Source organism: Indicator indicator, chromosome 35 (assembly GCF_027791375.1).
Source record: "Indicator indicator isolate 239-I01 chromosome 35, UM_Iind_1.1, whole genome shotgun sequence".
Lineage (NCBI taxonomy): Eukaryota > Metazoa > Chordata > Aves > Piciformes > Indicatoridae > Indicator > Indicator indicator.
This window is the reverse complement of record NC_072044.1, coordinates 2138643-2161676: the sequence shown is the minus strand read 5'-3', so window position 1 is coordinate 2161676 and position 23034 is coordinate 2138643. Positions and strand designations below refer to the sequence as shown.

General features: G+C 52.7%; 2 protein-coding genes across 2 annotated transcripts; both read left to right on the top strand.

Moving 5' to 3' along the window:
* The first annotated feature begins 9426 nt into the window (after positions 1-9426).
* G0S2 (G0/G1 switch 2) lies at positions 9427-10455 on the top strand. The gene is made up of 2 exons (XM_054395908.1): positions 9427-9466; positions 9860-10455. Exon 2 carries the CDS (start codon positions 9893-9895, stop codon positions 10193-10195), a length of 303 nt encoding a protein of 100 aa, XP_054251883.1. The 5' UTR covers positions 9427-9466; positions 9860-9892; the 3' UTR covers positions 10196-10455.
* Positions 10456-17787: 7332 nt separating this feature from the next.
* Positions 17788-22484, top strand: LOC128978133 (11-beta-hydroxysteroid dehydrogenase 1-like). Its single transcript, XM_054395909.1, has 7 exons — positions 17788-17828; positions 17933-18024; positions 18636-18766; positions 19284-19395; positions 20005-20190; positions 21148-21291; positions 22264-22484. Exons 2-7 carry the CDS (start codon positions 17937-17939, stop codon positions 22482-22484), a joined length of 882 nt encoding a protein of 293 aa, XP_054251884.1. The 5' UTR covers positions 17788-17828; positions 17933-17936.
* The last annotated feature ends 550 nt before the right edge of the window (positions 22485-23034 follow it).

The window sequence follows — 23034 nt, the reverse complement described above, 5'->3', positions numbered from 1 at the left end:
AAGCCTCGTTCTGTAAAAAGGAGAAACCCACAAAAACCTCTGCAGAGTGAGTGTGAGAGCCGGCAGAAACCTCACCTGCCCTCTTGCCAGCAGGAACAGGAGCACTGTCCCCAGTCCTCAACGTGTCCCTGGTGCCTGCCGTGTCCCCAGCAAGGACTCTCCTCCTGCGCCAGCCAGCAGCTGATCCACAGCCTCAGGATCCCTGGAGCTGGCTTGCTCCTCTCCTGGCTTTTAGCACACAGCTGCTCACCTGGGAGAGAAGGTGCCTGTGGTGATAAAGGAGTGATTCAGGAATCTTCAGACATCCACACCCAGTTCCTGTACAGCTCAGGGCAGCTCCCAGACAGGCACAGGGCTGCAGACAGGAATCACCTCGGAGGATGCTGGTGGGGGGTCAAGCAGGCAGCCAGCAAGTGAAAGCTCATCTGCAGCTGGCCCACCTGGGGCTTGTGTGGCCACCACCAGGACATCACCAAGTGAGCCTGAGCTCAGCTCCTTCCTGAGCCACTGCAGGGCTTGGCTCCAGGCAAGACACCCCAGTGCCCACCCCACCTCTCAGACAGGTTTTCCATGTGTTGAGGACAAAGCAGTGCTGCTGTCAGCTCCTCCACCTGGACATTTTCAGCCCAATTCAGGACATCCATGTGAGTGAGAATGGCACCAACTATGCACACATCAGACCTCAGCCCAAAGGTGACCTCGAGCGCAGCGCTGGGGCTTCACAGCTCACCCAGTCCCTCTCCTGTCTGCAGCTCTGGGGTTCCTCAGGACACAGATTACCCAGGAGGAGCCTGAGAGCTCTCTACAGAACAGTCCTGAAACTCAGCAGCTGTGAACAAAGCCAGAGTCATATTTTTCAGGAAGGATCATTCTTATTTGGGTACCCAGCTGCACATCAAGGTGAGGAGGGGCCCTTCTCCTTTACTTGGGACCCTACTCAGAGCTCTCTTGCACTTGACACAGCTCAGTGATCACTGCTGCTTTGCAGGAGTATTGATGGAAACAGACTCAGCTTTATTTCTGCTTTCTTTGCTGTGCCAGCAAAGTAACAACATTTTAACAAATCTGTGTGAAGTGAGGAGTGTTTGGCGAATGCAGCTGGGAGTGCAGCTCAGCAGCTCACACATGCAACCCCCCTCGCCCCACACAGGACTCCTGGGAACCACTCATTTAGGTAAAATGAGCTGCATTTTACCTAAAATGCGGTTTTTCATCCTCAGAAAACGTTCACAGAATTACAGAATGTTAGGGGTTAGAAGGGACCTCCAGGGATCATCAAGTCTGCCAGAGGAGGATCTCCTAGGGCAGGTCACACAGGAATGCATCCAGATGAGTCTTGAAAGTCTCCAGAGGAGGAGACTCTACAACCTCCCCGGGCAGCCTTTGCCATTTCCTTTACTGAAATGCCCCCAAAATCAAAACCCCTCCCGGACTGGGCAGGGCTCAGCAGATCCCAGCAGATGACTCCAGATCCTTGCTGCTCTTGCGTTGCTGGTGGGTGCTACCTACCTGCCTGTCCTCATGCTGGGGGACACAGGCATGTGTGAGCTGAGCAGCAGGACCCAGACAGAAGCTGTACACAGAGCTGGACAAAAATATTGTCCCTGAGGCTACAGGATGTGAGGAACTGGCAGAGCTTCCTGCTGAGGTGTGCCTGCAGTGCTGGGCGTGCCACCCGCCCTGCCCTGGCACGACTCAGCAATCCGGTAGTACCACATTCCTGCTCCTGCACACCATCCCCCTCCTGCCCCAGCTGGGAAGAAAGTCTGGAATGTTTTACAGAGAAAGTGAGAGATGAGAGCTGTCATGAGCTGTTGACACCATTCCTGCTGCCGGTGGACCCCCCGTGGTGACAGAATCCCAGCGTGGTGGGGGTTGGAAGGGAGAGCATCAAGTCCAACCCCCCTGCTAAAGCAGGGTCACCCAGGGCAGGTCACACAGGTAGACACTTAGGTGGGTTTTGAAAATCTCCAGAGGAGACTCCACAACCTCTTGGGCAGCCTGATCCAAGCCCCAAACCAGCACAACACTGTGCAGTGAGGCAGCACCCCCAGACCTCAGGCTCTGCCAGAACTCACACAACAGGTTGGGTTGGAAGGGACCTTAAAGATCATCTGGTTCCAACCCCCTGCCACGAAGCCAAACCCCATCAGACTCTAACCTTCTCAGCAGGTTGAAGAGGATGTGACTCCTGCATGAGTAGCTTTGTTTGCCCTCCTGTGGTCTGACACTTGCTTTCTGTCTGGCTGAAAGGCACAAGGGTACTTTACTCCTTTGGGAGCCCTTCCAAGGTCATCATCCCAGCTCAGCAGCTTTAGACTGAGTTGCTGAGGTGTGACACAAGTTAGTCAGCACTGCCCAGCCTGCAATGATTCTGTTCAATTGGTCTTTAACTTCTCTCTCTGGAGTTCAAAGGAACACAAAGGTGATTGGAAATGGGGGGGGGGGGGGGGGGGGTGTGGACAGAGCACTGCATGCAAGGACACTGAAATCTCTTTAAATACAGAAGCTCCACTAAAGAAAAATGTTGCTAATTGAGGATAATTTTACAGCTCAAGCATGTCAAGGTTAAACAGCACTGCTGCTGCTGCTGCATTTTACTCTGAAGCATTAATAAAAGCCTGAAAGCTCATCTGGGCAGCTGCTATTACGTGGAAAGATAAGGCAGAGAGGTGATTTGCTTAGTGACACTGAGCAGGATCTTGCTACAGGGAAGTCCAGAGTCCCAGTCCCCTCCAGTCCCTGCCTCCCGAAGCAGGGGTGAAACTCCAACCATTCTCCACCATCAGGCCAAGCACAGGCCATGAGCATCTTGTCAGCTGCATGCAAACCTTCACAGCAAACCCTGGCAGGAGGAACAAGACCTGGGGCTGGAAGCAAAGAAGCTGCATGGGAAGAGGGAAACTTGGGAAGGTTCTGTCAGGGCTAAGAACTGCTGCTGCCCTTCCTTCCAACTTTGACAAGTCTCTGCTGATTGCAGCAATCAAACAAGGTTTGCTCCACTTCAGCTTTTAATTTCCCATTTCAATTAAAACCTGAGCAGCAAACCCCCTCCTCCTCCCAGCACAGGCTGTGAGGATTTCAAACACTCTTTGCTAATTGCCATCTTTCTTTTTCAACCATTGCAGGGATTTCTAGTGATACTCCAGCCCTTGCTCTGAAAACCCTCCACCTGCTCTGAAAGCCCTCCACCTGCTCTGAAAGCAAACAAAATAAACCTTCAAACCCAGCAGCAGCTGCCTACTTTGGGCTTAAGTTCAGGTTACCCTGGGAGCTGGCTCCAGAGGGCACTGTCTGTGATGCAGCCTGCCCAGCACAGGAGGCCCAAATCTGAACTGGGCAGGTGCCAGAGGGCACAGCAGCTGGCAGTGAAGGTGAGGCTGGCTCTCCTTCAGGAGTGAGCCACCAGCTGTGCAGTAAAGCTAAAGCAAAGGCTGCCAGCATTTACCCTTCAATCAAACTTTTCCATTTTTCCCAGCCAGCTCCTTTCCACACCCATGCCCAGAGTGGCAGCACGGGAGGCTGCATGGTCTGTGCGTGCTCACCTCCCATGGCACAGCCTCCCTGGGCACACAGTGGGCAGGGACAGCTCCTGGCAAGCCTGCCTGCTTTCCATGGGGACACTTGATAAAATTATCCCTGCAGGGGAACATCTTTATTTTTGTCATGTCCCCATTTTCTAAATGGGAAGATACTCCATTAGGAAAGAGCCTGGCTGCTGTCTGGAAGATTTTGGCTTCTCCAGGCTCTGGTGATGGAGCAGGGAGGAGGTCTCTGTGCTGCTGCTCCCAGCGAGCCCCTCCCAGCACAGCAACCTCCATCTGCAAGAGCAGGAAGTTTAAATGAATGGGGTCTTTGGGAGCCCACTTTAAGCCATGTACCCTCCCTGGCACCACAAGTGGTGGCCACAATCTTCTGCTCCTGCTTTCCAGCTTGCTGTGCATGGGTTTGATGCTGCCAGGGTAACATCCACGTGTTTTGCCCCTCTCCCAGGGCAGCATGTCAGGCTGGAGCGAGTGAGCACAGCCCTGTGTCCACACCACAGAGCTTGTGCTTGTCATGGACAAAGTCCAGCAGCACCCAACCCTTGTCCACACAGACATGTGGGAGATGAGGCAACACATCCCTCCACCTCAGCAGGGCTCCGGGGAGACCCACTGGGATGATGCTCTGCCACAGTTGGGGGAATGTCTTCAGCAGGCAGAGGTCAGCTGGGTGCTTTGGCTCAGCTTCCCAGGAGAAACTGCTGGAGAAATACCACCAAGGGTCTAGCACTTGATTCATTTTTAATAGGGGCAGGTCCTTAGGAGGGCTTTGCTGGGCTTTGGGGCTTCCTTCTTGGTCTCTATCCCCATTTAACCCATGTGTTTTGGGGGGACAAAGCCTACAGCACACTTGTGTCAGAGCAGACCAACTCCAAGAAGATTTCTTGGAGCTCTGGCAGCAGGAGCTTGTCTTTATGCCATGCTCATCTTCCTCCCAGCCCCTCTCACCCCAGCTCACCTCTACAGCCTCCAGCACGCACCCGCGGCGTGCCCAGCGCCTGCCAAGCCCCTGCCCAGCAGGAGCAGCTGCCCACGGCTGCCCCAGCAGCAGGGAGCTGTGCTCCAGCCAAGGGGCAGAGCTGAAACTAGAGCTGAGCCACTCAGGAAGCCAACCCCTCTCCAGGGCTGGAAATGCTCAGCACTCCTCTCCTCAGCACACTGACCCACAGCCAGGGCACAGCTCCCAGTGCTCCCCTTCCTGAGCATCACCGAGGTTGTCTCCATGCTAGATGAGCCATGCCAGCAGCAAAGTCAGCCTGGGCTCCAGCAGGCACAGCCTTGAGCAGCAACAAGTGCAGTGGGCACAGCACAGCTTTGCCTGCACCTTCCAAAGGCATTCCAAACCACCTTTACCCCAGCTGGTGGCTCCAGCACCTCACATCAGGCACCAGCTGAGCTTGGGGCAGAGCCATTAGGGCCAGGCCCTTTTCACTGGTGCCCAGTGATAGGACAAGGGGCAAAAGGCACAAATTGGAACCTCAGTAATTCCACCTCAACGTGAAGAGAAGGTTCTTTGGTGTGAGGGTGCTGGAGCCCTGGAACAGGCTGCCCAGAGAGGTTGTGGAATCTCCTTTTCTGCAGAGCTTCCAAACCCCACTGGACCATTATGATCCTGGGCTGGGGTTTGGACTGGGTGATCTCCAGAGGTCCCTTCCAGCTCCCACCATTCTGTGATCATCTCCCTGAGCTGCTGTGCATGGTCACACATCCTGGTCTTGCCCTGTCCAGCAATATTCAGGTTAAGCCTGAGGTGCTTCCGCTGCTCTGCAAATTCAGGCAGAGCTCTTCCCCGGGATGACGTTCAACTGCTGCAGTGCTCCCAGCATTAAAGCCTGGTTTAATCAAAGTTGCAATTAAACCTGACAACCTCCTTGTTCTCTCTACTACATGAGATTAGGAGCAGCTAAAATTAGTCTAATTTAGTGTTAATCATTAATCCCTTTATCCACCCTTAATCCAATTTAAACGTCCACACGGAGAGTTTGCACAGACTTTGTTAGCCCAATGCACAATAAAATTCAATTAAATATTATTGAATTAGATCAACACAATCTGAGGGCTGCTCTAAGAGGCCTTTGCCACATATGATTATCAGCTGCTTGGCTAGCCTTCAAAATGATCCTGGACATTGTGGTTCTTAGCAGTAGTTGTGTTGTTGGTAGTTGAGTTATGGCTGGACTTGATGATCTTAAAGGTTTCTTCCAACTTTAATGATTCCATGATTCTTAGTACTTTGGGATTGCATGGATATCTCCAGCTCTATTTAACAAAGAAAAAGCAACCTTCCACTCCCTCAGGTTGGAGAAGAGTCTTTCAAATATAAGGTTCAGGAGGCAAAGAAAGTCCTGCCTCAGGAAAAATAAATAATCATTTTAAAAAAAAGAAGAAACAAAAGCCACACAACCTTTTTTCTTTAGGCAAAATGTCACACTTCAGCCTGACCTTTGCTTCTGGCATTGCATACTGCAGACAAACTGTGTCCTGGGGGTTGTGCAGGGTCCCAGCAGCTCTCACTGCTCCTCACTCTCCAGACTGAAAGGAGAGAGCACAGCTTACCCCCAAAGAGCTGACAGCCTCCTCCTGCAACCAGCCGATATGGAGACCTTGAACTTGCCCTGTCTGGTTGCTGTCTCCTCCAGCTATCTCTTCTGCAATGGTCATTTTCCAAAGCATTGCAGAAGAGCAAAACGTGGCTTGAATGCAGGAGTCAGCTGCAACCTTTGCTGCCAAGTTGGCAGGGAAGATAAGGACCTTTTATTTCAAGAAGAGAAGAAAAAAAAAAAAACAACAACAAACCCAGACACTGAGACATTGAGGAAGGATAGACAAGTCTTTAGCAACTTTTACAGCCAGTCTTGCAACACAATTTCCTAAGCAGGCTGAACACTGGAAAAAAAAAGAAAAAAGAGAAGGGAAGGGAAGGGAAGGGAAGGGAAGGGAAGGGAAGGGAAGGGAAGGGAAGGGAAGGGAAGGGAAGGGAAGGGAAGGGAAGGGAAGGGAAGGGAAGGGAAGGGAAGGGAAGGGAAGGGAAGGGAAGGGGAAGGGAAGGGAAGGGGAAGGGAAGGAAGGGAAGGGAAGGGAAGGGAAGGGGAAGGGAAGGGAAGGGAAGGGAAGGGAAGGGAAGGGAAGGGAAGGGGAAGGGAAGGGAAGGGAAGGGAAGGGAAGGGAAGGGAAGGGAAGGGAAGGGAAGGGAAGGGAAGGGAAGGGAAGGGAAGGGAAGGGAAGGGAAGGGAAGGGAAGGGAAGGGAAGGGAAGGGAAGGGAAGGGAAGGGAAGGGAAGGGAAGGGAAGGGAAGGGAAGGGGAGAAGGGAAGAGAAGGGAAGGGAAGGGGAGAGAAGAGAAGAGAAGAGAAGAGAAGAGAAGAGAAGAGAAGAGAAGAGAAGAGAAGAGAAGAGAAGAGAAGAGAAGAGAAGAGAAGAGAAGAGAAGAGAAGAGAGAAAAGAAAAGAAAAAAAGAAAAGAAAAGAAAAGAGAAGAAAAGAAAAGAAAAGAGAAGAAAAGAAAAGAAAAGAAAAGAAAAGAAAAGAAAAGAAAAGAAAAGAAAAGAAAAGAAAAGAAAAGAAAAGAAAAGAAAAGAAAAGAAAAGAAAAGAAAAGAAAAGAAAAGAGAAGAAAAGAAAAAGTCAAAACAGAAAAAAAGAAAGAAAAAAACCTCCAAGTTTTCCTGGGCAGTTTCCTTGGAGCTCTCTGCTTGCTGTGAACGCCCTCCCTGCTGCAGGGAAAGCCTCCAGCCCCCCCCAGGACGTGCGGGATGTGAGGAGCAAGGGCTGACTCACTGCTCCACTCCACTGCCCACAGCAGAGCTCAGCAAGGAAAGAAAGTATTTAAAAAAAAAAAAAAAAAGTCAAGCACCAGGTCCCTGAGCTGAGCAGCATGTGGGGCACTAAAGCCTGAAGCCCAAGGAGGGCAGGAGGAAAGGGGAGGAAGGTGGCACAGTCCTCACCCAGAGGATTACAGCCTGAGGTTTGGAATTGTGACCCCAATGCAAGCCAGACTGTAGACTGGGTTTGATTAAAAAAACAGAGAATGGTTTGGTTTGGAAGGGACCTTAATGATCACCTAGTCCAAGCCTGGTGAGCCAGATCATAGAATCACAGCATGGTTTTGGTTGGAAAAGACCTTTAAGATCATTGAGTCCAACCATTCTCTAACTCTACTAAGGCTGTCACTAAACCATGTCCTTCAGCACCACATCTCTGTGTCTTTTAAACACCTCCAGGGATGAGGATTCAACCAGCCTCCTGCACAGCACCTTCTGTGAAGGCTCCCTCTGAGTTTTCCCTCTTTCCACATCTCCCAGCTGCTCCATCAAGGTGATGCTGGTGCATCAGCTCACATGGTGCTGTCATTTCCACCTCCTGCCCTAAGCAGTTGTCATCTCAGCCACACAGATCAGCTGAGAAACCTGTCCAGACACCATCATCTGCTTTGTGAGGTCAGAAGTTGTAAATCCCAACAACTCCTTGTGGCTTTAGCACCTTCCCCAAGGCCATCAGCTGCTCTACTGCCTCTGGTTCTTTGGGCAGAGCAGGATCCATGCAGCGCTGGGGCCTCTGCTGGGAGCAGCTGATGTCATCTGCCTGAGGTCAGTGATGCAAGGCTGGGAGGCAGGCAGCCAGGGCTGCAGGCTGACAGTGCTGCCTGCTGCTCTTCCCAAAAAAGGAAATACACAGTGCTGGGGCTGAATCACAGGCAGTGACACAGCAGGGGGCTGGAGAGTTTCAGCATCAAGTGCAGGAAAAGGGAGAATCAGAGCCTTAATGGGCTGCCTCTGACTTTCACTGCCTTGGGAATTTCCAGCTTTTCTCTCATTTCCAAGCAATCCTGGTGCTGTCACATGCTGCATTTCTGCTTTCACAAAATCATAGAACTGTTTCAGTTGGACCTCTAGGATCATCCAGTCCAACCATCAACCCAACACTACCATGGCCATTAAACCATGTCCCCAGGTGCCATGGCTACACATTTCCTGAACACCTCCAGGGATGGTGACTCCACCACCTCCCTGGACAGCCTGTTCCAATGCCCTGACCACTCTTGCAGGAAAGAAATTCTTCCTCATATCCAACCTAAACCTCCCCTGGTGCAACTGGAATGGTTCCCTTTGCTACGAGCTACCTTTGACCAGCATCTTCACACCTTCTCCTGGGTACCCCTTTGCTATGTCTCACTTAGTTGTGTTGTGGGTTTTTTTTTTTTTTAATACCTACTTCCTCAAATAAAAAAAAAAAAAAAAAGACAGGAAAGCAAAAACCATCTGCTGTGCTCAACTGGACCTTGCCCACATCCAATCCCCAGCCCCTAACGTTGCAATATTTTACAAGCTGTGGGGACACAAAGCGTTCTCCTCACCCCCAAGTGCAAGCTCAGGAAAGCTAATATATTAATTATATTAACTTCTTAGATTGATTTTATATTAACTCATGTATTAAAACACATGCAGTCAGACAAGAAGATCTCCTAAATCAGATTTTGGGGTCATTTTTTTTGGGGGGGGGGTGTGAGAGGGGAGGTTGACAACCAGCAAGTTTTGTGAAAGAAGGGAAAGAGGGAGGGGGAGGGAGGAAGAAAGGGGAGGGGGGAAGGAGGAGGAGAGAGAAAAAAATTAAGAGGGAAAAAAAAGAAAAGGGTTTTTTTTTTAGCTTGGCTGGATTAAGGGCAAGGGCTGCCAGGGCAGGGGGGGCACTGCCCGTGCTGGCGGTGTGCTCGGGGCGTGCTGCCCGGACCCGGCCCCCGCCGGCCGGCCCCGCCTGTCCCCGGCAGCGATAAAAAGCGAAGGCGGCGAGTGGCGGGCAGCAGCTGCGGAGCGGAGCTCAGCACTGACCAGCATTGCTCACTCCGGGGCCAGCACAGCCCGCAGCAGCCCGCAGCAGCCCGCAGCAGCACCAGCACCAGCACCAGCCGCAGCCGGCGCAGCCTCCGGGTAAGGGGGTGAGAAGGGCTGCGGTGGGATCTGATGGAGGGGATGCGACGGGATGCGGGAGGATGGAGTGGGGTGCAGTGCAGAACGTGGGGATACGGCATGTGGAGCCTGGCTGGGTCTTGCCCCCCCCTCCCCGCCCCCCGACCCCAGCTTGTCACAGCCTGCATGCAAAGGATCTACTCAGCCGGACAGCTCCTTCCAACAGCCCTCCAGGCACCAGGGCTGTGTTTTGTGGAATGAGCTTTGAGCAAAAAAACCGTCAATCTGCACTAAGAGCAGGGCTGGGGGCGGGGGCTGTGGAGAGAGCATGGACTGCACAGGGGGCTCTGGGCACTCCAGGAGACAGCAGCCAGACGTGACTAATGTCCCTCTCCCTTCTGTCTTCTCCTCCAGAACTGACACCTTGCAAACCTGCTGCAGAAAGCAATGGAAACCATGCATGAGCTGATCCCCTTTGCCAAGGAGATGATGAGCCAGAAGCCCAACAGGAAGATGGTCAAGATGTACATGGTGGGCAGTGTACTGGCTTTCTTTGGGGTGGTTATTGGCCTGGTGGAGACGGTCTGCAGTCCCTTCACCTCTGAAGGGAGGCTAGAAGAGGAGGAGGAGAAATCCACCCAGAGGCCAGAGCAAAAGCATCCCCAGAAACAGGAGGATTTGATCTTGGATAAAAGCAAGAAGCCAGTGGCAGCGCAGAGGGCCCTGGTGACCAGGCAGCCTGGCCTCTAAGAGCCCTGTGGCCGAGCAACCAAGCACAAGAGACTCTGCTGTCCCCTCGGTGGTGGTTCCAGCAAGAAGAGAGAAGAGTTGGCTGAAGGAGGAAGACCCCAAGTGCAGGACTAGAGAAGGAGTGAATGGTTCTATTTGCTGCTGTGCAGCAGTGGGGAAACAATACCTTTTGTTGGTATAACCCTGTGCAAGATGCACAGCATGGTTTCTTATTTTTCTTACAGAAGCCTTTTACACCATTTTGCAAAGATCAATAAATATTTTATATGGTACCCATGCTCTCCAGCTGCCTTTATTTTCAAAGCCTCTGTCTCCTATGGAGTTTGCAAATAGGTTTTTCCCTTGCATCTCTGGTTCCTCTCAGTGTGGGGGACCCAAGGAAGTGCTGAGAGTGGTGGTTGCCCCTTCCCAGTAAAGCTGCTCTGGGACTGAGGAGGTGGCATTGCTGTACCTTGAACAGCTGCTGCCTTCCAAAGTGGGCCAAGTGGGGGGAGGGGAGGAGGTAGCATTTGTCTCACAGGTGACAGCCACATGGCTCTAGTTGGGGGTGGAGTTGTACTCTGTGGAGTTGTACTTTGTGGGGTTATCTGGGTTTGATGACAGAGATTCCTGTCTCTCCTACGGCCATGTGTGCACAGAACTGCTAAAAAAAAAACCCAAGCCACCTCTTGTCCACCTCCCAGCAGTCCCCTAACAGGTTGTGGCTGCTGCACAGCTGAAAAACTTGCAATAAATCTGCTCCTTTCCCTGGGATCTTTCCCAAACCCACCCCAGCCGCTAGGCTGTGCAGAGTGACAATTAGCTTCCAGCAGCAGAGTGGTGGCACAGCTGGAAAAATGGAGGCAGGAAGAGTCCAAGAGGTGTGGAAAGAGGGATCAAGTCTCAGGGCTGTACCCAGAGCACTGCCAGCCTCAATAGAGGACTTTCACCTATTTACAAATCTTTCTTGGCCTCAGTTAAGAATCTGTTTGTTGCATTCAGGGTCACGTTAGTCAAACAAACCTCCAGCCAGCCACAGCTGAGCCATCCTGATGGTGCTGCAAAAGGGAGGGAAGGAAAACAATCTCTGCCAGTCAGGACTGAGGCAGAAAGAGCCTCTAGGTTTGCTCCACACCTTGCACAGAAACTGGGAGATGGATCAGTGACATGTCACTACCTAGCTAAAAACAAAGCCCTTGATACAAACAGCAGGAAATGAGGGGAAATGAGAAAGCTCTGCCTGACACTAGTGCTGAAGGCATCACTCCTCCCAGAGCTGCACAACTTCAGAGTCTGGAAATCTAAGAAGGCAGCTGAAGTTCACAGAATCACAGAATCAATAAGGCTGGAAAAGATCTCAAGGATCATCAAAGTCCAACCTGTCACCCAAGACCTCATGACTACTAACCCATGTCACCAAGTGCCATGTCCAATCCCCTCTTGAGCACCTCCAGCCCTACATTTTCATACCACAGAACCATGCAATTCATTCTGATGATCCCTTCTCTACAAGTTGCAGATGTCTCACCCTGTCCCATCAAACCAAGTGGAACTCAGTGGAATTGAGTGCACCCTCAGCAAGTCTGCAGATGACACCAAGCTGTGTGGTTGCCCCCTCCCTGGAGGTGTTCAAGGTCGGGTTGGATGAGACCTTGAGCAACCTGTGCTAGTGGAAGGTGTCCCTGCCCATGGCAGGGAGGTTGGAACTGGGTGATCTTTAAGGTCCTTTCCAACCCAAACCATTCTATCAATCTGTGGCAAAGGGAAAACCTTAAACTGAGGAGATGGAGCAGGTCTCAAGCAGCCCAGCTCCCAGGTCCTGAGGTGAGTAGGGAGCTCCAGGCAAGCCCATCCAGGATGGCCTCCACTGTTTCTCAGGTTGTCTTCGCACATGATGCCTCCTGGCACTATGTTGCCCACACCTCCTCTCTCCACAGTTATCCAGTCATGGAATTTATGAGCTTAAAGCAAAGAGGTTTGTGGAACAATCAAAATAGCTGCTGCTAAGGCAGCTAAGGGGATTAGAGAGCTAAAGCAGGCACTGCGCCGCCAGTGCTGCAGCCACCTCGGTAAAACCTTGTCCTGCAGAAGACAATCTCCTGCCTCCTGACGCAGTGTGAGCCCAGAGGTCACAACCTCCTCTGTATTACCCCAAAAGGTCAGCCCAGGAGGTGAAGCCTACACGTTATCACTTCCCCAGCTCTCACAGGACCAGCTCCCTGCAGCGTGGTCAGACACGTTCATGCCTGGGCTTACCACAACGACTGCCTGAAGTCTTGTTTAGAGCACATACTGACCAGTTCAGCCTGCATGGAGGCTCAGCACCCATTTAGCATCACCATTTAGTGATGAAAGACAGAGCTGACTGAGCCGCACTAGATTAAAAGGCTTCAGCAAACTTCCCTGCTCTTAAACCACGGCAGGACTCTCCAGCCCATTCCCCAGCCACATTGGTGGCATTGAGTGCACCCTCAGCAAGTTTGCTGATGACACCAAGCTGTGTGGTGCAGCAGACAGGCTGGAGGCAAGGGATGCCATCCAGAGGGACCTGGACAGGCTGCAGAGCTGGGCACAAGTCAACCTCAGGAGGTTCAACAAGACCAAGTGCAGGGTCCTGCATCTGGGTCGAGGAAATCCCAAGCACAAATCCAGGCTGGGCAGGGACTGGCTGGAGAGCAGCCCTGAGGAGAGGGACTTGGGGGTGCTGGTGGATGAGAAGCTCAACAGGAGCCAGCAGTGAGCACTTGCAGCCCAGAGAGCCAAGCAGAGCCTGGGCTGCATCAAGAGAAGTGTGGCCAGCAGGGCAAGGGAGGTGATTCTCCCCCTCTGCTCCACTCTGCTGAGACCATACCTGGAGTATTGCATCCAGTTCTGGAGCCTCTGTTACAAGAGGGATCTGGACATGCAGGAAGGTGTCCAGAGAAGGGCCACCAGGATGAGCAGAGGGCTGGAGCACCTCTCCTATGAGGACAGACTGAAGGAGTTGGGGCTGTTCAGTCTGGAGAAGAGAAGGCTCTGAGGTGACCTTCTTGTGGCCTTCCAGTATCTGAAGGGGGCTACAAGAAAGCTGGGGAGGGACTTTTTAGGCTATCAGGTAGTGACAGGACTGGGGGGAATGGAATAAAGCTGGAAATGCGGAGATTCAGCCTGGATGTGAGGAAGAAGTTCTTCCCCATGAGAGTGGTGAGAGCCTGGAATGGGTTGCCCAGGGAGGTGGCTGAGGTCCCATCCCTGGAGGTGTTTGCAGCCAGGCTGGATGAGGCTCTGGCCAGCCTGATCTGTGTGAGGTGTCCCTGGCCATGGCAGGGGGGTTGGAACTGGCTGAGCCTTGTGGTCCCTTCCAACCCTGACTGATTCTATGATTCTATGATCTCCCAAGGTCCCTGACAGCTGCATTTCAACACTAGACAAAAAGAAGAGAAGGCTCCAGGAAGACCTTAGAGGTGCACTTCAATAGCTGAAGGACACAGGAAGGCTGGGGAGGAACTGTCTAGAAGGCCTTGTAAGTGATAGGATGAGAGGCAATGGCTTGAAACTGGAGCAGGGGAGATTCAGGTTGGACATCAGGAAGAAGCTCTGCACAATGAGGGTGGTGAGACACTGGAACAAGTTGCCCAGGGATGTGGTGGAAGCCCCATCCCTGGAGACATTCATGGTCAAACTTGATGAGGCCCTGAGCAACCTGATCTAGTCCCTGCTTACTGCAGGGGGTTGGAGCTTCAAGGGTCCCTTCCAACCCAATGCATTCTATGATTGTAAGGAGCAGAAAGCCCTGGCCAGTACAACTGCCATGAATACAACCCCAGGCAACCAGTAAACCACCTCCACACACACTGGGCAGCAGAGCACAGCCAAGGCATTCTAAGAGCCTGAGGCTGAATTGCAAGGAGAAATTTTAATTGTAAGTGCTGGGATATAGCAGAGAGCAACCAGATGGAGTAAGATCCACAATCAGTGCTAGTGAAGACACCCCAGGCAAGCTATAGTGCAGAAGCAAATGGAGCATTTAAGCCTGAATTAAGCGCAAATCCTGAGGGATACACTCTGGAGGAAGGCCACACATCACCCAAGGTGTGAGTGTCACATGAGGTTGACTTCTGTTCTCTTCCTCTTAGGATTGTCTGAACCCAGTTCAGTGTACCCCTGCAAGGGAGACATTTTCCTGGTGCATTAAATCCTCAGGAAAACTGCAGCTGGCATGAAATCTGGGGAATATATTTCTGTACCCATCCTGCAACACCTCTCCGAAGATCTTATTTCAGCTTGGAGCCGTTGTCCAGGCTTTCATCATGTGGAGGTGGAGGCCACCTAAAACCCAGCAGCCCTCCCTCACAGGCCAGGGGTTTCATGGGCAGAAGCCAAATGTCTTTAGAGTCCTCTCTTGCTATTTGCAGTTTAGACCCTGGATGTTTCAAGAGCTGCCAGGCTAAAATTAGAGGCCCAGATAAGTATATCAGCCTCTGCCACCCAATACCAAGGGCACTGGGAACATGGACATCAGCCAAGATTTCAAGCAGGCACAGTTCCAACAATCACATATCAAGGCAGGAATTACTGATTGGGTCACACAAGAAAAAAAAAAAAGAAAAAAAAATTAACTAAATTACACAGCTTGAACATCAGAGTGCTTTCTCTAACCTGGTAGTGAGTAGAAATGGCATGTCACAGAATCCCAGCATGGTGGGGGCTGGAAGGGACCTTTGGGGACCATGAAGTCCAACCCCCCTGCTAAAGCAGGGCATCTACAGCAGGATCACAACGTCCATGTGGGTTTGGAATCTCTCCAGAGGAGACTCCACAACCTCTCTGGACAGCCTGCTCCAGGGCTCCAGCACCCTCACAGCAAAGGAGTTTTAACTCAAATTTAGGTTGAACCACTGTGTTTCAGTCTGTGCCCACTGCCCTTTGTCCTGTCACTGGGCACCACTGAGTCTTGCCTGATTTTCTTTCCCCTACCCTTTAGCACCCATCAGTGCTCAGATGATCCCCTCTCAGGCTGCTCTTCTCTAGCCCCAAGTTTTCTCACCCTTAAAAAATCAAACCCAGTCCCTACAATCATCTCAAGTCTTCCTTTTTTCCTTCCATTTTCCAGGAGCAGTGGAGCTGTGACAGTGATGGCAGAACACCAGCACTGCGCCCAGGAGCCCTGGTGAGGCAGTGAGCACACACATCTGTCACAGCCCTCCAGCACCATGCTGACACACATCAGCCCAACGTGACAACAGCCGAGGGCAGCCTTTTATAATGGTGATTCTCTGTAAAGAATAGAATTAGATCTGGGTTCATGATAAAGTATGTTTGCTGGGAGAGCTGGGTATAAGAAAAGAGATCTATGGGATAAAGGAAAGCAAAAGGCAAAGGAATTAAAAACAAAAAAAAGAAAGAAAGAGAATCCTCTGCATTTATCAAGGAATTGATAATGGGTTGGAAAAAAACAAAAACAAAAACAAAAACAAAACCAACAAAACCAAACATCACTCAAAAGCAAAAAGGAGAAGTTACAAAATGAAACCCCAGTTCCTGCCAAATGCTTTCGAGTCCTTGAGCTGCAGGCACAAACTTGCCCCAGTCCTGCCCCGGAACATGCTCCCCCAGGCAGCACCGGGCTGGGGACACGGGTAGGGACTCTCCAGCAGCTCCCCTCTGCCAGTTGGTATCAGAACAAGTCTCCTTCACGCCAGCCTTTCCTCCCAGAGAGCTCCTGGCAGCACTAGCTGAAGAACCTCCCCAGAGCAGGCAGTGCATACCGAGCATCGCCCCTTGAAAACCACCCTTCAAACAGAGCAGTGACACAGGAGCGGCCTGCAGCGAGGGGATAGATTCAGGGTAATTCGGGTGGAGCCGTTTCAGAAGCTGCAGGCTGCTCTCCTTTGTCCCCAGAGCTCCGTCTCACTGGGCTGGGGCTGGACACCCCACTGGGCTCCCTGCCGCCGAGGGGCAAAGGTTTGGCAGCAGCTGAGCCAGGACCAGCTAAGATCAAACTACGCTTCTCTGCAGTTGCCTCTTCCTGCCCTCCTCTTCCTTCCCTGGCTCCCCACCCCCAGGAAAAAGGTTACAAACAAAGTTCTTAACTTGCAGGGAGCAAAACAAACCCAGGAAGAGCTGCGAGTGGGAGCGAGGAGCAGCAGTACCTTGGAGGGGTGACCGGCAGCCAAGAGCAAATCCATGCTGGCCAGATCCGGCTGCTCCCGTCACCACCGCAGCCCCCAGCCCTCCTGAGGACCACACCAGCACCCTGGGGCTCCATCCACACACAGGACACTCTAAATGGCACATACACAAATTTTATGTTGTCCAGTGGGAGGTGTCCCAGCCCAAGGCAGGGGGGTTGGAACTAGATCATCTTTAGGGTCCCTTCTAACCCAAACCATTACAGGATTCTATTCTAAAGCTGCAACAAGGGAAATAAACTTTCTGGCTGATTATGTAGAGGAGTCTAAGAGGGACCACCACAGAAATGTGTCCATGGCAGTCAGCCCATGGTGCAGCCCCTGCACTGCAGATGAGGCTATGTCCCCCAAGCTGACAAGGCAGAGGCTGCTCCTGCAGTGTGTCCCCATCCCACAGCAGTGCTGCTGCTCTGATCTGGTGGAGATCCCAGGAGCAGATGAAAGCTGGAGCACAGTATATTGTCATTGCATAACATCGATGGCATTGGATTTGCTGCTGCCAAGATGCAGGCAGCTCAGGGATGTTGTGTGGTTTTTCCTCAGAAGCAAAGATTCACTTCAAAGTAAGAACAAAGTTCTTGCAACACTCAAAGCAGGAACCACAGCAGCAAGAACCCTCATTTCTCTGCAGAGAACAACATTCAGCACTTCACTGCAAACCCTCCTGTGCCTGAGCAGCTCGTTGGAGCTAGGGTGGCTGCATCCCAGGGAGGGGTTCAGCTCAGCCCCTGCTCCCTCCTCTGCTCACAGGAGTAAGTAGAAATGAAAATATAAAACCTGCTGCAGCAGAGCACTTCTGGAGATGTTTATCACAGAATCAGAATGGCTTGAGTTGGAGGGGACCTTAAAGACCATCCAGCTCCAAACCCCTTCCATGGGCAGGGACACCTTCCACCAGCCCAGGTTGCTCAAGGCCTCATCCAACCTGGCCTTGAACATCTCCAGGGGGCATCCACAACCTCTCTGGGCAACCTGTTCTAGTGTCTTACCATCCTCACTGTGAAGAGTCCTTGCTGACCAGCATCTCAGGAGCTGCTCCAGGGCTCAGTGATGCCCTGGGGAGCAGAGGACCTTTGCTGAGGCCCTGCAGCATCCCACCCCCCTCAGCAGCCCCCCAGTGCCCTACCCACTGCAGGCGATCAGACCTGGGCTGCATCTCCCCACGCACCCACATAGGGTGCTCCCAGGAACAAACCCCAGTGTTTAACCACCTGCACTGGGCTGCCTCTGATCTTCTCCAAGTGAAACTTGACGCTGCTCCACAAGGACACACCTCTTCAGGGTGTTGTGCAAAATTCTGCATTTTAACGTAGCACAGGAAATATGAAAAGAGCCGGGCAGAACCCAAACAGCACCGCCGGGTTAGGCCGAGCTTTGCTCCGACAGGCAGCAAATCCAAGCTTTTCCCTCTCTTATCCATCCCCCCTGCCACCCACCCCTGTGATTTTCCAGTGCTTTGGAAGTTGTAGTTCCTTCGCTAACAGGTTTTAAAGGATTGGCATCGCTGCTTTCCCTCTGGAGCAGCTCTGCAGAGGGGATTTTTTTTTTTCCTCCCTTCTCTTTCATGCTTGATTTCCTGACTCCACAGTGGGATGGGTCGGTTGGAAAAGATACTGATTCCCTTTTTGGGATTGGTTTTGGCCTTCTGGTTTTATTCTGCGAGGGAGAATTTCAAACCGGGTAAGTATGAAAAGTGAATCTCTCTTTCAGCAAAGATACTGAAAGCCACATTTGAGCATTGTGCAGGGAAACTGCACAGAGCTTGGACCAAACCATGTCTGAGCCTTTGTGCGGCAGCTGATGCTGCAAAGTTGTTTTAACAAAGCTTTGGAGTCAAACTGATTCCAAACTTCCCAAGGGAGCAGGTGAGGCTGGGGGGCTGAGGTGGAGTGGGGTCTCAATGCTCTCATTTACCAGCCTGCAGCAAATCAATTTGGAAACGTGGCTTTTAAATGTTGGATTTTAAGTTCTGAAACATGCTCTTAGTAGATGGGGTTTAGTAGAGAGCAGTCAAGGTGTTTGTAAGTTGTGTCCTGACTTGGGGGAAAAGCTGTTGAGGGGGTCAAGTGCTTGTCCCTGTGTCGCTGTGCTCATGAGGAGCTGCAGATTGCTGCTCCTCAGCACAGGTTTTTCCAGCTGATGGAAAAGGCATCCTGCTGCTGGACACTCTGCATTTGCAGGCTCATGGAGCATCCTGTTAACTGCTTACTCTGAAGGGCGTTAGAGGATCTTCTTAATTTCTTTTCTGAATGGTGTTTGGATGAATTAAAGCCCTGTGCCTTGGTCCCCAGAGATGATGAAAGGGAAGCGGGTGATCGTCACCGGAGCGAGCACTGGGATTGGGGAGCAGATGGCCTACCACCTGGCACGGATGGGAGCCCACATCCTCATCACTGCACGGACAGAGGCCAAGCTGCAGAAAGTAACTGGCAAGCTCAGCACTCTCACACATAGGCACACACAAACACGTGGAGGCAATCTCACATCACAGGGACATGCATGGCCACATCTGTAATGGCCATGGCACAAACAGCAGAGGGGCACAGTCACACCTGTCCTGCTCTCTGGGGGCACAGAACCCCCTCTCCTGTAGATACCTGCACTCTGCAGAGCACACACTATGGTATTTGAACTTGCTTAGTTATGTACACACAGCACACACACAGCTCCCTCTGCACACACACCCTCATTCCACGGCAATGATATCCCCTCCTGCTCACCCCACACACACACTGCCTTGGGTAATGCTTTCACCAAAGGAACCACTTTGCCAGGCTCTCTTTGAAGCTTGAAAGGCTTCAAACACACTCCCAAAACTCCAAACCGCTGATTTAAGGTGGGGACACATCACAGGGAGCACAGACACCCTTTTTTTGCATGAGGCATGAGGCTTCCCAGGGCAGGGCAGGGGTTTCTAACCCATGCTGTTGCTGTGGCAGGTGGTGGAGCAGTGCCTGGAGCTGGGAGCAGCCTCTGCAGAGTACATCAGTGGCAGCATGGAGGACATGGCCTTTGCCAAGTATGTGGTGGAGGAGGCAGAGATCTTACTGGGTAGGTTTACAGCCTGCTCTCCACAAAGGAGATGGGAACACTGCATCTTGCCTTGGCCAGGCTGCTTTTTGAGTGGAGAGATGGAGGTGGGCTGAGATGGGAGAGACTTGTCCCTAATCCTACCTTTTGTGGTCCTCCTCCTCCTCTGCCCATCTTCACCGCTCCAGCTCAGACTGAACTGCGCTCTCAATTTCAGCCCTGTGCCCTTGTGACATCCTGTTCCAGTATCACAATCCTGGATTTCATCACCCTTAGCTGCTGTGGTCTGAAACCATCCATCAGGCCCATAGTTACTGCGGTCATGGGGCATGGCCCTGGAAATGCAACAGCTCAGCTCTGTGGGCAGCACCCCCTTCTCCTGCCCTGCACCCACAGACAACTCAAGGGTGACCTCCCTTGTGCCACAGCGTTTGTGTTTTGAACCAGAGAAAAACAGCAGTATCAACAAAATTTCCAGGCTCTATCCCTACTCCAGAGGTGATAGGTCACAGCTCTGACCCAAAAACCTACTTTCTTTTGGTTGCACCCATCCTGCTCCCAGGAAAAGCTCTGCTGTTCTGCTTGCAGCCCTATCCCACCCAGCACTAATGCCTGCTCCTCTGCCTGCAGGAGGCCTAGACATGCTGATTCTTAACCACGTTGGCACGTCCTACTTTGGTTATTTCAATGGGGATGTGGAGCACGTACGAAAGCTCCTGGAGATCAATTTCCTCAGCTACGTGGCCATGACCACGTCTGCCCTGCCCATGCTGAAGGAGAGCGAGGGCAGCATCGTGGTGGTCTCGTCCATGGCAGGTGAGTGGGGACCAAGGTAGGTGGCAGGGGATTCAGTCACAAGGCACCGTGGGCTGATTTTCACAAGCAAGAAGAACGCAGAGATACCAGGAGCCAGGACTGCTTAATGCACTCCAACAAATCCTCAGAAAAACCCAAATCCAAAGCTTTTTTTGTACTTTCTCAATGGAATTTGTTCCCTGCTGCAACCCAACCGCTCCAGCCCTGTAATTAAACCCCACACCCTGGTGTCAGGCTCAGAGCACAGCTTGCAGACCTTCGGTCTCAAACAGGTTGCCCAGAAAATTGGATGCCCCCTTCCTGGAAGTGCTCAAAGCCAGGTTGGAGGAGGCCTTGAGCAACCCTGGTTTAGTGGAAGGTGTCCCTGCCTATGGCAAGGGGGTTGGAGCTGGATGAACTTCAAGGTCCCTTCCAACCCAAGCCATTCTGTGATTCCACAATTCAATTTTATGGAGAAAAGAGGAAATGCAACAGTTTCTCAGTGTGCTGGTCTCTGCCTGTTCATCTTGGTTTGGTAGGTCAAGTTCCTGCTAATATTTGTAGAGTGAGTTATTGACTGACTCTAGTCACAAAAAATGACTTAATGAATTTCTGTTAAGTCAGGAACTAAATTGCAAACAGATGTCCCCACTCCCAGCCAGCATCTTGGTCAGTCTGCTGGTGATCATCTTAGCACCATAGTCAGAGCCAAGAGTTTAAACTGTGGTTTACCTCTCCCCTCTGAGGGTTTCATGGCTACCATGGGTTGCTCATACCCTGGCCCACTGTGTTGGCCTTAAGGTCTGAAAAGAGCTAGAAGCTGATGGGAAAGTTTGTAATGCTGCTGCTGCTCAGGTGCCAGGGCAACACTTCAGTAACAGCAAACTCCCTTTGGGTAAAATACTTTATTGATGAAGGGAAAAGCAGAGGTTTAGCAGCAGCTTTCTGTGCTGTGACACAGCTTCACTCTGTGTCCAGGTAAAGTCGGCTTTCCCTTTACTGTCCCCTACTCTGCAACCAAGTTTGCCCTGGATGGATTTTTTAGCTCCCTGAGGCAGGAATTCACCATTCAGAACATTAATGTTTCCATCACACTCTGCATCCTTGGCTTCATCGATACAGGTAAGATCAGTGCTCTTTGATCTGATTAAGAGCCAAGCATCACCTGCCCAGATCTTTATCCTGCCACTGCACTCCCTCTGCCAACCATTCTCCCCTGTCACTTCTGCTGCTGCTTTTGCTCTGGCCTGGCTTGTAGCCTAAGTGCATGCAAACACAGCCTGGTCCCAGAGGGAAATCCAACCTCTCTCATACTAAAAAATAATCCAACTCATTTCTTCCCCCACACTACACGAACCCAGCCAGCGGTGCACACAGCCTAGCATTCAGTTAACACCAGTGTTGTGCCACCCACCTCCCATTAGCAGCGATGCACAAGGCAGTTGTGCATCACTTCTCTGATGCTTCCTCAGCGCCTCAGCTCCCTCCCCTCAGCCTGCTCAGGATGCTCCCCAGCCCCATCGGTTCGCTCCCCTCACGCTCAGCTCCCCTTGGACCCCAGCTTCCCCCCGGTTACCACTCCCAAGTCCTCTAAGAGCTCCTCCCCGGGTCCTCTCTGCTGTTTCACCCCCTGCATCCCAACTGGGCTCTGCTCCCCTCGACCACCCCATGGCTCGGGCTCCCCCCCAGAGCCTTCGGGGCCCCGTTTTTCCCCCCTCGAAGCCTCGGGGCTCCGTTCCCCAGACCGCCCACTCAGGGCTCGATTTCCCCATGCACCCCTCGAAGCTCGACTCCCTCCCCCGGCTCTGCTTTCCCAGACCCCTCCTCTCGGGACCCGGTTTCCCCTCCCCCTGCCTCGGTTCTCGGTCCCCTTCTAGACCATCCTCTGGGACGCGGTTCTGCACCCCCGGACTCCCTCTTCCCGGGTCTCGGTCCCAGTTCCCCATCTCCTGAGCCCTCCCGTTCCTCCCTCCCGCAGAGAACGCGGTTCTGCACCCCCGGACTCCCTCTTCCCGGGTCTCGGTCCCAGTTCCCCATCTCCTGAGTCTCCCCTTCCTCCCTCCCGTTCCTCCCTCCCGTTCCTCCCTCCCGCAGAGAACGCGGTGCGCGCGGCCGGGGACGTGCTGCGCGTGCGGCCGGCGCCGCGCGAGGAGTGCGCGCTGGAGATCCTGAAGGGGGCGGCCTTGCGGCGGCGCGAGCTCTACTACCGCTACAGCTCCACGCGGCTGCCGCTGCTGCTGCGCGACTGCGCCGCCGAGCTGCTGGACTACCTGGTGCGGGGCCGCTACCGCCTGGAAGGGCTCCAGCGCCCCTAGCGGCACCCTGCACCGCCCCTACGGACAGCGTCCCGATCCTTCCCCCCGCTCCGCCTCCTTCAGCACAGCCCGCCTTAACGGCGCCCGCCGGCTCGGGAGGGTTTTCCGGCACAACAGCGTCCTCTGCCGGCGGGGATGAACCTTGCAGTTGGGTCTTGCAGCCGCTGAGGGCTGTGCGGTGGGACTGCCTCCCCGCCTGCCTGCCTCCCTCCCCCCCCAGGCTGGACAGGCCTGCCCTCCCCTCCCTGCCTCTTCTTGTGCTTTGAACAAGTCATTATTGCATTGGTAAACAGGGTGGATGACCGCGGAGGGGGATTGGGATGGACACGGAGTGCGAGGTGGGACAGCGGGAATTCCCAACCCCTGCACTGTCCCGTCTGGGTGGCCCTGTACCCCTCCCCAGACAGGGAAAAGTGGGAACAAACTCACTGTTGAATAAACTGTACTAACCTAAGAACTGCCTGTGTTATGTGGGTTTGTTATCCCCCTTTCTGTGCTACTCAGTGCAGCTGCAGACAGGCACAACCCCACTGACTCGCCTTCCACAGGA

Excerpts from the sequence above, each read along its gene's own strand:
- G0S2 (XM_054395908.1), top strand. The coding sequence starts at position 9,893 with ATGGAAACCATGCATGAGCTGATCCCCTTTGCCAAGGAGATGATGAGC.
- LOC128978133 (XM_054395909.1), top strand. The coding sequence starts at position 17,937 with ATGGGTCGGTTGGAAAAGATACTGATTCCCTTTTTGGGATTGGTTTTG. Across the intron at positions 18,025-18,635 it reads GAGGGAGAATTTCAAACCGG|AGATGATGAAAGGGAAGCGG; the intron begins GTAAGTATGAAA and ends CTTGGTCCCCAG. Across the intron at positions 18,767-19,283 it reads CAGAGGCCAAGCTGCAGAAA|GTGGTGGAGCAGTGCCTGGA; the intron begins GTAACTGGCAAG and ends TTGCTGTGGCAG.